The sequence below is a fragment of the Hylobates moloch genome, unplaced genomic scaffold, assembly GCF_009828535.3.
Source record: "Hylobates moloch isolate HMO894 unplaced genomic scaffold, HMol_V3 SCAFFOLD_9, whole genome shotgun sequence".
In the NCBI taxonomy this organism is placed as follows: domain Eukaryota; kingdom Metazoa; phylum Chordata; class Mammalia; order Primates; family Hylobatidae; genus Hylobates; species Hylobates moloch.
The window spans coordinates 39,254,170-39,271,391 of NW_026652284.1; the positions used below are offsets into that span (position 1 = coordinate 39,254,170).

Sequence of the window (17,222 nt, forward strand, 5' to 3'; positions counted from 1 at the left end):
CAGGATTAGTGCTCATATAAAGAGGCGAGAGAGCTGGCTGCCTTTAAGCTGGGTGAGGACACAGCAAGACGAAAACTGTCCACAAACCAGGAAGAGGGCCCTCACCAAGAACCTGACTCTGCTGGCACTCTGATTTTGGACTTCTAACCTCCAGAACTATGAGAAATAAATGTCTGCTGTTTAAGCCACCCAATTTATGGCATTTTGTTAAGGAGACCTGAGCTATGACGGCTACCAAAGAATGACAAGACTCAACTGCCAGTTCTAAGACCCTATCTATGTGCCAATAAATAGAGGTGCAGTTTAGAAGAAGGTTAAAACTAAAAAATTTCTTCTCCCATTATTAATCAACAGGTTACTGGTTGGTTACTTGCTCTGAATCATAGGACACAGCCTGAGTGATGATGCAACATTAATTTATGGGTCTGACTGCGACTCTCAGTCATAGTAAGCAGAATGACGTCTTTTTTAAAGCCATCAGGACTTTCTTGTGCATTTACCTGGAGGTCATTTTGGGGATTCCAGTCTGAATCAAAGATGATGCAGGTATCAGCAGCAGTGAGGTTAATGCCTAAACCTCCTGCCCTTGTACACAGGAGGAAAACAAACCTATCAGAATCGGGTTTGGAGAATCTGTCGATAGCTGCCTGGCGGAGGTTGCCTCTTACTCGGCCGTCGATTCTTTCATATGGGTACCTAGAAAACATCAGTGTGAACAAGGAGGCCTGACACATAGCGACAACATACTTGCTCCATTTTTAAATGTTTAATTATTACAATATGGAATATATATTAAAAAGACTAATATGACTTAACAGAACTAATCTCAGAGCAAATAGCGTTTATTGGCATTTTTTATATAATTGATTGAATGACCAAGGATTAAATTTTATTTTACTTCCTCTCCAGGGAAATAGTTACATTCTAAAAACAGCTGATACCTGTAACAGTAAGATAATAAATAATTTCAATTTTAAATAAGAACTATTCTCCCCTACTCAAATAAAGGCAATGGGGAAATAAAATTGCCTAAAAAAGTATGCAGTGTCCTCCTGTAGTCATCATATAAAATAATCATCATGTACATCTATAGTTTTAAAAATGACATGTGATGCATTTTCCCCATTCTAGCCCCTTTATCATAGATTCCACCTTTAGGTGGACTGCTTGGAGCCCTGTGAAGGTAATTTTAGATTTCCTTTTTATTATTCTGATATGGTGGTCCTCACCGTCTTTGAATGAGGTAGTCTTCCAGTATGTCCAAGCAGCGCACCATCTGGGAAAAGATAAGCACCCTGTGGCCACCAGCCTTCAGTTTTGGCAGCAGCTTGTCAATCAGCACTAGCTTGCCAGCAGCCTGGATCATTGCCTGGAGCTGAAAATCTGGAGACTCTGCATTGTGTGTTTCTTTAAACTCTTCCAAAATTTTCTCTTCAGCACCTGCAGAGATTGGACAGCATAACGTGAATACTGTAAAAGGTTTTTATTACTAAAAACAATGAACTTGCTTTCAAAACCCATTGCAAACTGTAGGAACCAGAACACCAAACTCCTGCTTATGAACAAGAATCCATCCACTTACTCATAGTTGGGTCTATACAAAATTGTGGATGTACAAAAGGGATAAAAGTTTTAAGCACAACACATTGAGGCATTTAGGGGGGAAACCACATTTTTCAACAAACAAATATTTGCTGTCTGTAAAAACGGAATTTCAACAACAGACTGTCAAGCCAGAAGTGGCAGAAACAAGCCAAGGGCCAGATACCTACAGAAAATTTGGAACCTAAATTGCTAAAGAAATGAAGAAATGTTTACTAGCTGAACATAAACACAACAAAATCTGTTCCGAAATGAAAAAAACAAAGGAATGGAGTCCTAACAATCACAGTGTAAGAGCAACAGTAGTTTGGGTCTATAATTGCATATTAATATAGGCAAAGGAACTACAAAAAGAGGAATTTATTTCCAGGACAATTTCTTGGAATATTTGTGGGGGACCTAAGCATACATCTATTGTAATCTCTAAATCTCCCTCCACATTCGTTCCCATCTGGAAATTTTTCCTAAGATACAAAAATTCTATCTTGAACTATCCAAATCTTTTAAAATTAAAAACAAACAAACCTTTAAGTGTTTGACACAAGACTTCCATGCTTAAACCCTTCTTTTCCCCCTCATAGCCCCACATGGATTTTTGCTGGTCCAAAGACTTGGGTACATTGGAAAGAGGCCTCAAGAAGATGACATCTTCCTAAGGAAAGATGGCCCAGGACATCCCTGCCTGACACACGCTTATTTAGGAAGCAGCAGGCTAAGCTTCCTTCAACTGCTTAGGTGGCTTAACTAGAATTACGCAGCATTGGTCTGGCCTCCTCCTGCCTCTGGGGTTAATCAGGACATAGTTGTGTTCAGCTCCTTTCCCTGAAGGTGGAGGATGTGCTCAACTATTCTTCAGAAAATACAAACACACACTTTCATCTTAATGAAATTGTTTCCCAGAATTTAACTGTGCCAGAAACTTAAAACTACCTTCCTACCACTGGTTTTTAACATGTGAACTAACTATACACAAGATGGGGATATATAAACCTCAAAGAGGCTTTAAAGGTTGGGTCAGTGGGACAGACAACCACAGCCTCTCACATGGTACTGCTGCAACAAGCACAGATGTAACAAAAGTGCAATCCTATCTGTACTTTAAGGCTGCATGTAGAAATTACCTTATGGCACGGTCAAATGCAGAAATACAGCCTGTTAATTATTAATCAACAAATAATTTATTGAGAACAGATTAAAGTCACTTAATGTCTTCCCAAGCACTAAGGCCTTCCACAAAATACACTGACTTCTTATGAAGGGAGACTGGCCCTCACTCCTTTTTCCAAGTGAATGAAAAGCTAATATTCAGAATGTTTCTTTAAGTATGGAAAATAAATGCAAGAGTAAAAAGCAAAATGCTGTTTAAGAGCATTAGCAAGAATGTTCTTGAATAAAGTTAAATATTTTTTAAAACATGAAATTTAGAAACCCAGATTCTAGATGCAGGACAAGCCCCTCAAAAGACGGGGGAAACAGATTTAAGTGCACATGTTACATCAGGTCTCTTTCAAGTGTATTCTTGTTGTACAATACATCATAAGCTCTGAAATTCAGAAATAAATTTTACTCTTATGATATTTGGTTAATTATTTTTTTGTCCATACTAAGTTAAAATCCACAATATAAAATATAGTATTTTAGCCATTTAAAACAAATTAATGGCCAATATTTTTCAAAAAGGAAATAACCATTTTGACAAAATAAACATCAGATGTTTGGGTTTCAGTTAATTTTTTTTAACATAAATAATTCAGTAAAATTTGCAGAGAATTTTAATTTTAAATTTATTCAGAGATTAAAAAATAATTTTTGCCTTTTTTATACTATCAAAAAGAATAGTCAGAAAAAAAATGCATTCTTTCTTACCTGACAAAAGCTACTGCTGAATTAATTAATTCAGCTCTCTGTTATGAATTCAGGTTCTTACAACTGGCAGCCAGTTTATACTAATAATATTTCATTTAAAAATAGTATCAGCAAATATCTTTCCTATATGATTGTCTTGACATTTTATTGTGGCAACATGGAATGAAAGAGGGTGGGAAGAGTGTTGGGGAGGAAAGCAACTGCTACCTTGTGGTGTCACAGCTAAATTTTCAAGATTACCAATTAATGTTTGATACCCAATTTGTTAAACATCAATCCAAAAATTAACTGGAAATAGGTCATGACAACCCAAAACACTTTGTTGGTTCCACCCTAAATTAATGTATGGCTGGTACTACACTGGAAAGTGTGTATATCAAAGACAACTTGAAACAAGTGTGCACTCACTTACAGCTTGAAGTCTTTTCACTTCAACAGATGGTCACTGTTGGGACAGTAACTGTAATGTCCTCTAGCTATATCAAAGCCATGAACAAACAAGAAAATATTTTGTTCTTGACGAATACCAGAAAGAAAAAGTTACTATTTTCTCTCTGAAATTCACTCCATCATGTAAGCCTCATTCTTGTTTTCTTTTTTGACCACTCTTCTCTACACACCCCCTGCCTCAAACAATAACCAGCAACAACTCTTAAGTCAGCTCTAACCAGCAGGGTACCTTGGACATGTTTTCAACGTTATTCTTAACTTCACATTACAAAACCTAAAAATTGGAAATTCCATTGAAATAAAGCTTGAGCTAATAACTCATACATAAGCTTTCAACTCATACATATAAAATTGCTTCTATTTTTCATAATCCTGGAAATGTTGTGTTTTGTTGAATGCTGATTGAGGCTTCTTTACTCTGCCACAACCAATTCAAATTTCAATGCAATCTCCCAAATTAAAGAATTTCCTTTTAAATGCTGGATATATGTTTTTACTCCAGACTGTGGATGAGAATGAACAGTACTGGCCCTGGAGCAACCTCTACGCGATACAATGTCTACGTAAGTTATCTGGGCAGCTGCGTGCGCTTAGTTTGTATGTTATCTATACTTTTTCACTATAACTTCCCTAAATTTAAGGACAAAGACACCTGCTTAACAGACACTTCTTGTCAGGACAGAAAAGCTAACTTCAAGGTGTGACCAATTAGGACAACTGCCACATCTGCCAAGCCTTAGGGAGTCCTAAGAGGCTCCTGGCGAACAAATATACTATAGAGGATGACCCTGGAAAGCAATCAGCAAAGGAAGAGACACACCAGGTGTGTTTTGGGGGAAAACAACCCACAATGTTCAATGCATATAATTAACATACGACCAAACAGGGTAAACTTGATGGAACTGGGGGTGGCAATCTAACTACCATTGCTGAGATCTCCCCTTTCACACACATCCTGCTGGTAGCATTCAAACCCTTTTGTATCTTCTTTTCTTTTCTTTCCCCTTGGAGGCTATTATTTATTTTCTTTTGTACCAGCTATTAAATGCAAACCCATGTATGTGCACAGTGCATGCACACACGTGTCCTCATCTCGCTCCATCAGTTGCCCTAAGCTCTGTCTCGCCAACTCACGACCTGGCTAGTTAACACTCACCATAACGGCTGCACAAGCTCCTAAACATACTGTGATTAGCAGGTTGGCAGTATCAGACACATAATCATCACACATGATACTCTCTTTAGAAGACAAAACTAAAAGCACAAAAAGAAATTCACTGGCCAGGTGCAGTGACTCACACCTGTAATCCCAGCACTTTGGGAGGCTGAGGTAGGCAGATCACTTGAGCTCAGGAGTTCGATACCAGCCTGGGCAACATGGAGAAACCCCATCTCTACAAAAAATACAAAAAAAATTAGCTGGGCATTGTGGCGCATGCCTGTAGTCCCAGCTACTCAGGAGGCTGAGGTGGGAGGGATGCATGAGCCTGGGAGGTCGAGGCTGCAGTAAGCCGAGATCGCGCCACTGCACTACAGCCTGGGTGCCAGAGTGAGACCCTATCTCAAGAAAAAAAAAAATGTGTATATATGTATATATAAAAGAAATACACTGATTCATCACATCACACCAATGATCCCAGGTGCAACACTCTAAGACTGTCTTCCAGGAGTGGACTACTCTGTCCATTAGTAACGGAGACTTCTGCATCTAGGGTGGCTGATGAGTTATACGTTATTAAAAGGGGAAAGATTAGAAATTCTTTAAATTAGCTGTCCTTGAACATCATAGACTGTGAAAAGACAGACCAGGTTGTGCTCCCTCTTCCTTGGAAAGGAATCTAATTGCACTGCTAGCCAACTATCATCGTGTACAAGTCTCCCAAATTAGCCTGCCACCACCTTTCTTTAACCCACATTAACTTCTGCCCAGAATATAATAGCCTCTGAGCTGGTCCTTCTGCTTGTCTGTCTTTCCTCCTCCCATCCTTTTTATGCAATGTTGCCTGACGCATCACCCTGAATCATATTTCTAATCAATGCTCAGCTCAAACGCTAGTCGTGGTTCTTCGCTGCCTGCAGAGTAGAGTGGAGGTTCCATGCACTAGCGTTTAAGGAATTCTGCAGCAGGATCCAAGCATGTCTAAGGTGCATTTCTTATGTGTGCCTTTTACTTTGGGCAAGTTCCTCATTGTTTCCCTGATCCCCTCCTCTTTGCTTGTATCATTACTTCAGCCTAAACATCTTTTCTTTTTCTAACCCTGCCTTGCAAAATCCTTTCTACCCCTGCAGACTTGCCTTAAAAGGCCATCTCCTTCTAAAGACTCCCCCAATCTCAATCTCTCAGCTAACTGAAGACTGCTTGTGGCGAATGCTCCCTTCTTATTTACCTTTGCATTCTCCAGAGTATCTTATACAACATAAGCACGAAGTATTTATCACCTTAATGATTTCCAAAAATACATAATCAAGGTTTTAAGCCATGAGTTATATAACACTATGAATTTAGTTAAGAAAAGAGGAGGGCCATAAATTATCAAAGCTTTAAGTTAATTTTTTTGTTCTCAGAGGATAGAGGTGCTAGATGACTCTGGACTGAGGAAGATGAGGACATTTTCTATCAAAGGCTTGAGACAGCTGATAGTTTTCTGCCCACACCTAAGTTCCTCTTTAACATCTCTGATTTAAATACACACACCCCAAGAAAACCTCCATTAGGGGCTCATTTCTCTTTGGCTGTTAGCACTTCAGATGACTTCTAGCCATGGAACACTAATGCCTCTTTTCAAGCACAGGGATGTAGGAGAAAGGCAAGGTGAGATTCCACTTCAGGGATTGCTGGGGCAATGGTCACTCACCTTCAGCAATCACAGGAGGAGGCATCACAGAAAGTGGGAAGCTGGTGAAACCCATGCTGAGTGGACAGGAGACAGGAATGACTATACACCATGAAATCCCCAGTCTGGGGGCAGAAAGGGATTTCTGGTGCTTCAATTGTCACTTAAGCAAGTTCGCCAGCAGGGCAGGCTTACCATTGATAAGGTACGGATGATTGCAGCACTTCCGCAATTCCATCATAGTGTTTAATAGGTTAGGTACATTAGCTTGCCCACCGCCTTTGGAAAGAAATGTGAAATTCTTCTCAAGGATGGCTCGGTAATATTTCTTCTGAATGTTTGTTAGCTCAACTTCAATAATAGTTTCTTCTTTGGGGGCCAAGTTCTTTTCTACATCCTCTTTGAGACGTCTCAACATCATTGGCTTTAGAATAGCTTGAAGTTTTTGCACCTAAAAAAGGACCTTAAGTAAATACTGGTGTCATGATTTGCTTGCAAGTTAAAACATATTCTAACATGAAACATCAGGATTATCTCATTCATTAACCATCCATTTTCATTTTTCAAAGCCCAGTGAGAGTATGAAGGAGCTCATCTCTCAGCTTTCATAAGAGCAGTGCATGAAGGTTGGATGATTCTATGTCAAATGAACTATTTCACCCATCCAGGAGCCCTGAACAGCCAGAAGGCTTGAAAAGTACCCAGCAGGAGAAATCCAACTGATTCATGTAGCTTTCCCTTCTGTTTGTCCTAAGCCATAGGGAAGATAGAGAAGAGGGACAAGACAATGTCATGGCAATGCTCTTTCTAGGGAGAGCTAAAGAATGAGAGGAAGTGAGCCAGGAGCAATATAGTCCCTGCAGGAAGAAGCCAGCAGAGATGTCTCTCCCTGGTTCTCTTTTCTATTGATTGGCAATAGAACTGAGTAATCCATACAGTTTTTATTTTAGAAAAGAAAAACAAAACAGACCTTACTCTGAACTGATCTAAGAGGTTTTAGACAGTAAGTCAGGGGAGGGGGCACATAAAAACCAAGATTTCAAGTCTATCTCCGTATTTATTTCAAATACAGTACACAAATTATAACTAATACCCACGTAACTCTTACAGCATATAAAAGAGCCAAGCACTTTTCTTTCCTTTTCCTTTTTTTGTTTTGAGACGAAGTCTCACTCTGTCGCCCAGGCTGGAGTGCAGTGGTGCGATCTCGGCTCACTGCAACCTCTGCCTCTCGGGTTCAAGTGATTCTCCTGCCTCAGCCTCCAGAGTAGCTGGAGCTACAGGTGTGCGCCACCACGCCCGGCTAATTTTTGTATTTTTTTTTAGTAGAGACGGGGTTTCATCGTATTGGCCAGGCTGGTCTCAAACTCCCGACCTCGTGATCCGCCCGCCTCAGCCTCTCAAAGTGCTGGGATTACAGGCATGATCCACTGCGCCTGGCCAAAGCACTTTTTATACACAATGCTTCATTTATTTCTCACAGAAATACTGTGCAGTGGTTATGCCCTAAGTTTCTAAAGTGAAAATATGTAGGCGTGAAGAAGTAAGCAGTGTGGCTGAGTACAGATGCTTCACAAAGAAGAACAGAGACTCAAAACTGCAGTAGGCAAACAGGTCTACCAACGTCAGTGGCATCTGACATCATCCCCAAAATTACACATACATAGCAAAACTACCAACCTGCACAGCACAGCTATCTCTGAAAATTACATCAACAAGTATGTAACCTCTCTATAAATCTCAACAGCTCTTCACAAGAGCAAAAAGACAAATAAAGAAGAAAACCTTTAAGATGATGACCTGGAAAGTCCAAGGAAAGGGTATCTAAGGTTCTGTGTACTAGGTGGGAAAAACTGTAATATAATCACACTTTAAAATAACTTAATACTTTGCCATCTCATGGGCTAATCTTCAATTTTGTAACTGAAATACAAAGTGGAGCTGATAAATACCTGCTCTTCTGTTTTTAGATCACCAAATTCTTGCATAAATGTGGTTTCTGAAGGGAAGCGACTTGGTTCCAAGAAATGAAGCAAGCTGAAGAGTTCTTCCACAGTGTTCTGGAGTGGGGTTCCCGTCAGCAGCACTTTGTGTTCCTGAGGTAACAAGGAAAGCCACTAACCAAATCGTAACAAAAACACTTTCTTAAAACCAGAGCCTCTCACTAGACACTCACTGTTCTACTCCTACTCATCTACCCTATGCAAAGTATAGGAATTAGGCATGAAAACAGAGATATTAGGACACGGTTTCTGTGTCAGGTAAACAGATCCGTGGACAGTCCTCTCCAGAACTCTACAGGGTCCTTAAATGTGTCTTGCCATTTTGTTTCTTCCTGGGATTATAGGTCAGTATTTTAGTATCACGGCTTTTTAAGTCCCCCAAGTCTCAATGCTTTTATACCCACCAGTTAAGATTTTTTCCTAGAATCCCTAGACTCAGATGAAACATGCATGCTTCTTTCTGCTCTCTACATCAACAGTGCTCTCATCTCTCCATCCGCTTCCTGCATGACTCACTTCATAGAGACAAAAGAAGTTCTACATGCAACAGCATAGGAAAAACTATTTTGTTCTGCAAAAATTTCCAACTAGCAAAGAGGTCATCTTGGTTGTAAATACCACAATCACTTTTTTTTAATCAGATGCTATTTATGTCTCTTTGAACCAAGTTAGGTATTTCTTTAATTAATTCTTCCTGTTTACGAACTCTTTCCCCAGCTTTCCTCATGCAGTTGTACCCTGTCCTCCTATTTTCATATATGCAATACAGAAGGGCTGTTTTACAATGGCCAGTCTTAACAATAGTGAGATATTAATCTTAAGAACCCTATTATTTTCTACTTTGGCCATGTGGTACACAGCACAGCTAACAAAACTATTTCAGAAAGTAATTATACCTCCCAGTAGTTGAGAAAGCAATATTCTGACTTAACTTGGAATCTGACAAGTCTTGGTTGCCAAGCAGAGTATATGCTCAGTAAATACTAGATAAATGGGGTACGAACATGCTAATTTTCTTAATATCTACCATGTCATATCTGTTAATGAAGCTCTTTGAAAGTAGGTGAAGGAGTTCAATATGCTTGTATTCCTCCTTCTCTTCCCTTTGAATAAAGTCTCTGAGGAAGTTTCATGGACCACCATCATCTTCAGACTCAGTAAATTCATAAACAGTAAGGATCAATCGATCAATTTTTTTCTAATGTATCACCACACTTGTGGATAGCCTGGGACACAATCACTGACATACCTAAGTCCTGGATTACAGTATGTAAGAACTTTAATTTTAAGTCCCATCACATATCAGGAAAGAGTTACTGCAGTAGATGAGCTGTATTGATATCATGTCTCCCAGTTTTTTCATATCCTTTATTACTACATTAAATTAAATCTTAACTTCTTAACCAAATATTTTAAAAGTTAAAGACTTTTTAACTTATTAATTTCAAAATAAACTTTTTCATAAAAGGAGAGAACTCCTTTCTTATGCAGCTTCCCTTCAGTTAGTTACACCAAATGATTATACACAAAATCCTTTCATACAGTTACCTACAAATAGTGGAATAAAACTAGGTATCAATTTGAAAGTGGGTAACAATTAAAAAATACACGATTACTATGCACAGTCTCACAAAACATCATATAAGCAACTCAGGTGATGGAGCTTATCACCTCCACCTATGCCAGCAGATGTGCTTTTGCCTTGACAACGTTACCATTCTTTTTAGCTCTGATGAAGTGATGTCCATTTAATTTCATTTTAAGCAGACTCTTTGTGTCAGGTTTCCTGACAATGAAAGAGATACTAGAATCAATGAAGAACTACCATGATCTCCAAAGCATCCCCTCTTCGTGGATGGGGGACAACAAGATGGTTGCTTTCCCAGAGCTCCTGTGGAGGACTGTGATGACAGTGACTGCCCCTCAATGTATCATCTTCACAAACATTTCCTTAGTGTCTGCAGAGCTGAAGACACTCATTGGTCATCCTTTCTGGGAATGTACTTGGAGATAATCCCCATCAAGTGCATTTTCATCACAACTAAGTCTAGTGCAGGTAACAACAGTTCCCTATGGCCTGTGCCGTAGTTGGATATAGTTATGACCCACTATTTTGACTGTGACTTATTCTAGGAAAGAATAAAAAGTAGAAAGTGGCTAAGTTCTCAAGATGCTTATTTTAAGTAAGGATTTAAAGACCAGACAACGAGTTGTTCAGAATTGGACAAATATAATTATATTCTGAACAACAGTAATGTGTAAAAACATTTCTTCTCAAATAAAAATTCTTCATCATTAGAAAAATAAATATTTTGTTCATGTGCTAATCAGAGCTTCCCAGTTGGTGAGCCAAGGATGACTACAGGTTATAAGTCCTTGGGGAAGGTCAGGACACCCAGGACTAGTGGTGTCCCGTGGCAGTGGGCAGCCTTCTCTTTTTACCCGAGTGTGGCATTCAACTACTATCATTTTCTATATGTGCCATTATGTGAAAAAGCTTAAGAACACTGCAATATGTAATAGGAAAATTATTTGGATAACAGATTCTAATCCATTAATCAAATGTTAGTATAAATAATAGAAAACTCTCTGAAATAGCCCAAAGATTGTGGGGGGCTGGGGGAGGGATAGCATTAGGAGAAATACCTAATGTAAATGACAAGTTGATGGGTGCAGCAAACCAACATGGCACATGTATACCTATGTAACAAACCTGCACATTCTGCACGTGTACCCTGGAACTTAAATTAAAAAAAAAATAGCCCAATGACAATCAGACTGTTTGATGTTGATGGAGTTAAATTAATGTGTACTCACCAATGAAATAATGTTTTACAGTAAGAATCTACTATCTGGGAACACATGAACTAATAATAGAACACAACTCAGATAAGTTCAGTCAGATGACTGTTTAAGCCTTCAGGAAATGGTGACATAACTGTCTCTTAGTAGAAAACTATGAAGGTGGATCCCTACTGAGAAAATATATTTAGATTATATCACAAGCATTAGTGTTTACCTGCAAATACAAATTTATTTCATTTTAATTCCTAAGTATCACCTGGAGTGAACAAATACAAACATAGAGTTTCCCTTTTCCATATGCTTACCAAGGTCCCTGAGTCTATTCACTGTTTCTAAGTGCTCTCACCTGTTTTGTGGATTGGCCACCAAATAATAGTCAACTGCTTTGAGACAGATCTTAGGATAGCTTTAATAATAATTCATTAGGAAGAAAAATGGGAAATCCCATCCTAAATAGGATAATTCAGTCAGACTTTTTCCTTTAAGCAAAACTAGATTTTGTTTGTTTTAAACTAAAAGCATAGCTGGCAAATCTAATCTCTTTAAGAATAAAATAAGCTGCTTCAGAGAATCAGCTGCAACAAAAAGCTTTTAGGTGTTTTTTGGTAATACCAGTCTTCAGCTAAAAACATATGGCCATGAATACACAGAACACTCCTTCTCATCTCAAACTCTCAGTTAACAAAAGATCAAATTAGCCTACAGAAATTAGCATTAAAAATACTTTAAAACCCTTTTTGTACGTCCATGAAACTCATCAAATCATCCAAGGCATACTAAATGACAGTAGCTTTGCTTTCAAAATGTACATTAAAAATAAAATATGTGATCATAACCACTATATAAACTATGGAGTGAAAAGAAGCCTGAGGATGACAGGTCATGTTGCAATTCCCACTAGGAAATCACACACAGCAGTATCAGACAGAAAATAAATCAAATCCTTCTACTCCTACGATATGTTATTCCATGATGCTCCCACTGAAAAAAAATCTAGAAAATCTAATCAGGAAGACCTGATCATCTCTTGGGAAGCTGGAAGACTATGGGATAAGTGTGGTGTAAAACTCCAGATCAAATCTGAGGCACTGTAATGCCCCAAACGTCTAAGCATCTGTGTGAACTAAACCAACCCAAGATATCCTACCCAACTCATTGAGAACTTGCATCTACAAGTCCTGCTGGCCACAGTATGGCAAAACTTATGAGCACTGGAAAATAACTGGACTATCATCACTGAAGTACAGCTTGGCCCAACAGTTAATGAAATGGCAGCACAGGTTATGTATCCCTTATCCAAAATTCTTGGGACGAGAGTGTTGCAGATTTCAGATATTTTTAGATTTTGGAATATCTGCATTTATACTTACGGGCTGAACATCCCAAATGAGAAAATCCAAAATCCAAAATGCTCCAATGAGCATTTCCTTTTAGCATTATGTGGCTACTCAAAACGTTTTGGATTCTGGGATTTTTGTATTTGGTATGATCAACCTGTATTTATGAACAAAAGGTAAAACAAATACGTGAAACTCACTTTAGTGAAGATATCATGATTACACTCTGCTATAATACAACTGTTTAACAGACACTAGCCAACAATGGAAGAATCCAAAAGGCAACAACTTTTGAATAACTGAAAGTTCCAGAGAATATATCACAATATTTGACAAGCTTTTCAAATACTGTTCACAGGCATCAAATTCTGAACAATGGGACTATCAAGTCACCAACAATTCTATTCAGGTTCAGTGCAATCACCAATATGATCACTGACCAAGTCCATCATCTTGAGTCCCTCCAACAGCTTGCAGTTCCTATTCTTCAGCCTGTGGGCTTCATCAATGACTACACAGCGCCATGGAATATTCCGCAGCTCAGGACAATCAGTCAAAATCATCTCAAATGTAGTGATGATGGCATGAAACTTATAGGACCCCTTTATCACTCGACCCTATAAGAACAACCCTGAATTATTATTAAGCATTAATGATTACATAAATAACTTTAAGGATGAATAAATAGCATAAAACATACATATTTATCCCTTTGGAGACCTCTTTATTTTAGGTGACATACATTCTGTTTTCAAGTTATTTTGGCAGTTTTAAACGATATGGTAAAACAGAATTGTAAAACAAATGAGAAAACTGTCAGTAAATTTTGGATCTAATTTCCTAATAGAGCACGTGCATCAATTACCACTAAGTGTACCCATTCTAGTCACACATTCACGTAGGACAGAATTTATAATTTCCCAAATCTAAAGATAAGCACAGATTTGAATATTTTTTCTACTTTAGTTATTTAACTGTAGGTCAGATTTTATACTTAGAACACACACACACACACACACACACACACACACATCTATATATATAGATGTGTTTGCTATATATATATATATATATATGTATGTATGTATAGCATATATATAGCAAAGATCCTATTTACAGGACTTCAATTTACTACCCATAACATAAAACTATTTTAGTACCTATTATTCTTCCTTATCATGTCATTTATAACGCTTCACTGTTGATACACACTAATGGCATACAGGTAACTAGAGTAAGAAAAAATTAAAGCAATTGCTACTAACAGCCAAAGCATAAATTTCTCCCTTGGGATGTGCTTCATTCAATGTGTCATATATTTCAAGGACTTTTTACATGCTTACTATTTTTCACTTCTAGCAATAGCATAATAAAATATTCTTTCTTTTCACATTTAATATTACCATTTCTTATTTAGTTTTCTCTTAGGCTTGCAAAATAAAACTAATTAACATATCAAAGCATTAAATGGATTTCAGTGATCATCCAAGGCAAAAAATTTCATTCCTTCTAATCTAATAATCAGAAAAACCAAAGCAATAAAAATAAAGAGCTGTTTTCATAGACACAGAATGATAATACAAATGTAAATTGAGTCAGATATCTAAAGCAAATTTCTCAATTTGGCAAAATTTAGACCTTCCCAAGTCACCAAGACTTTGATTTTTTTTAACACCTTAAAATGCACAGAATAAGTACAAAGAATACAACCTGTGAAGGTTTACCTGGGGATCTTTGAAGTACATTTCATACAACTGAATGGTCCGACGACTAGCTTGACTCCCATGATACACAACCACGTTCAACTCTGTCCAGGTTCGGAATTCCCTTTCCCAGTTGGGGATTGTGGACAATGGGGCAATTACTAAAAAAGGGCCATGGATTCCTTTCAAATATATCTCATAGAGAAATGTAATGGACTGGATAGTTTTTCCCAAACCCATTTCATCTGCTAAAATGCAGTTTCGCCTTTAGGAGGAAAATGAAGTACAAAAGTTTAATGAGTATGGATATGAGACATTGCTGTCATTTCACAAAATATATACCATTGTACCCACAAATGCATACCCAAAGGCTTTAGATGTTCTCTTAGGTTCAACAAAATATATTTTCAAACAAAATTCTCAAAGAATAAAAATTATTTTTACATACTTATATCAATCTCTGTATTAATATTTATTAAATATTACATATATTTTCAATGCTTGTTTTTAAAAAAAGCTCTTATTAGAGTTAAAGCATTAAGTTCTTTTTTATTATTTTCAATAACTAAAGGAAAGGAACTACAGATACATTTAAAAGTGAAGAAAAACTTGTTTTACATACATGTTGTACCAATTGAAAAGTAGCCAGTTTACTCCCTCCAACTGGTATTCCCTGAGTTTGTTATTGTTTCTATACTCCCTGGAACTCTCCGATTTCTTCCAATCATCAGCAGGAGGTCGCTCCTGTTTCAAATATAGTAAATCCCATTAGTGGTTTCCCAAAGACTACACCACTATGCTATTTTCAAATTAAATTCTCTATCATCTTACCACACGCTCTGTTTCCGGCTCCCTGGACATTAGTTTCTCAAACTCCTCGATCTTTGCTTGATCTATGTCCTGCCTCCGCTCCCACGTGCTGTCTTCATAAGGAAGTGAACACCACTTCACCAGATAGTGAGTCACAGGCTGGACCAGATTTAAATAAATCAGAATTGAATTCATTTGACCACATACATACATATACATATATATGTGTGTATATATATGTTTATACATATACATATGTATGTGTATATATATGTTTATACATATACATATGTGTATATATGTTTATACATATACATATGTGTATATATATGTTTATACATATACATATGTATGTGTGTATATATATGCTTATACATATATATGTGTATATATGTTTATACATATGTATGTGTATATATATGCTTATGTATATTTACATATACATTAAGGAAAAGCATGCTCTACTTCATTTATCAATAGACATTATCCCAGCATGAGTAAGCCTGAATTGACAGAAATTTAAAAACTATGGCCATAAACAGCTGTTCCTAGTTAAGAGTCTCAAGTCTAAACTGGAAACAGTATTATTGGGCGTTATCAGAACAAATTAGCCTTTTGTCAAAATCATTGGTAAGTGACGTTCGAAAGCCAAGAAGTATAAAGAACTAGCTAGTAAATAGCAAGGCTGAATTTGAGATTTTATCTGTACAAATCATTCATCAGGAGTTTGATTCAGACTTACATGGTAAATCATCTTAGCATATTTAAATGTTTACATAATTGGCTGGTTTCTTAAAAAATGAGACATAGACTTAAATTTATTAGGATCTCTACCTTTTCCTTAAAAAGAGTGATACTGTTTGTATCCAATCATATTAAAGTAACATATTTGAGCTTTATAAGGGTGGAGGGCAAAATATTTCAGGTAATGCAGATCAACAGGATTTCCTTTGTCTTTCCTCTAGAAAACACTTGGGTTTGTTGACCTTCATTTCAGGACCAAGGTACACTGACCTAGTCGTGATGTGAAAAATATTTGCTGTACAATGTAAATATGCTATGAAACAATTTTTTGAAGTATAACTAAGGAAAATTAGAAAAGTAAAGATCATGTTACAGATATGGTCTTGGAAACATCATAGAGTGTCATGACACAGAATTTGGAAGAAAATGAGAGTTCTTTGCAGACCCTCCCTAGAAAAGCAAGATCCAAACACTGTATATACAAAATTCAATTTACATGGAGAAGCCAGGAGGGATACAACTCATGGTGGGTGGGCACATCATTATCAAGACACAATACTCAGAAGTCACTACACTTGTCTTCATTCTTACTTCCCTATCAAATATCCCTTATAATCTCACAGAGTTTTGCAAAGCAAAATAAGAGTGTTGAGACTAGGATCTTTTAAGAGAAATAATGTCTATTAGCCTCTGTGTAGCACATTAAATGAATTCATCAACTTCACTAATGATGCCCAATTCTAAATAACCTTAAACTCCATTCTGCCACAAGAGACACTCAATTATATATGGATACTTTGTGCTACATGACAGATTTATACCAAAATGTACTGAATTCTTTATCATATTGTGGAATTGTGCAAAATGTCAATGTATTTCTTTCATATTGAAAATCAATTTTTTAAAAAAGTTCTCAGACTAAACATAAAACATATTTAGCACTATTAAGTCATAAAACTAATAATAAATCATTAAGTTTCAGTTAAATTTAGACCAAGTGTGTCACAGTCCAAGGCTCTGACCAAGACCAGGTCTAGGATTCTACCATCTTCTCTATAAACATGTATG

At 37.2% G+C, this 17,222-nt stretch overlaps 1 protein-coding gene across 8 annotated transcripts in view; it reads right to left on the minus strand.

The window, feature by feature from the left end:
- The window catches only part of CHD7 (chromodomain helicase DNA binding protein 7), a 183,615-nt gene that overhangs the window by 29,703 nt on the left and 136,690 nt on the right, over positions 1–17,222 (minus strand). For all 8 annotated transcript variants that reach the window (XM_032759699.2, XM_032759703.2, XM_032759704.2 and 5 more), the window contains 8 exons: positions 15,432–15,569; positions 15,223–15,344; positions 14,622–14,865; positions 13,338–13,514; positions 8,705–8,848; positions 6,948–7,203; positions 1,230–1,440; positions 501–696 (listed from right to left, as the gene is read on the minus strand). In XM_032759699.2, coding sequence (XP_032615590.1) covers positions 501–696; positions 1,230–1,440; positions 6,948–7,203; positions 8,705–8,848; positions 13,338–13,514; positions 14,622–14,865; positions 15,223–15,344; positions 15,432–15,569 — 1,488 coding nt within the window. The remainder of the gene's footprint in view (positions 1–500; positions 697–1,229; positions 1,441–6,947; positions 7,204–8,704; positions 8,849–13,337; positions 13,515–14,621; positions 14,866–15,222; positions 15,345–15,431; positions 15,570–17,222) is intronic.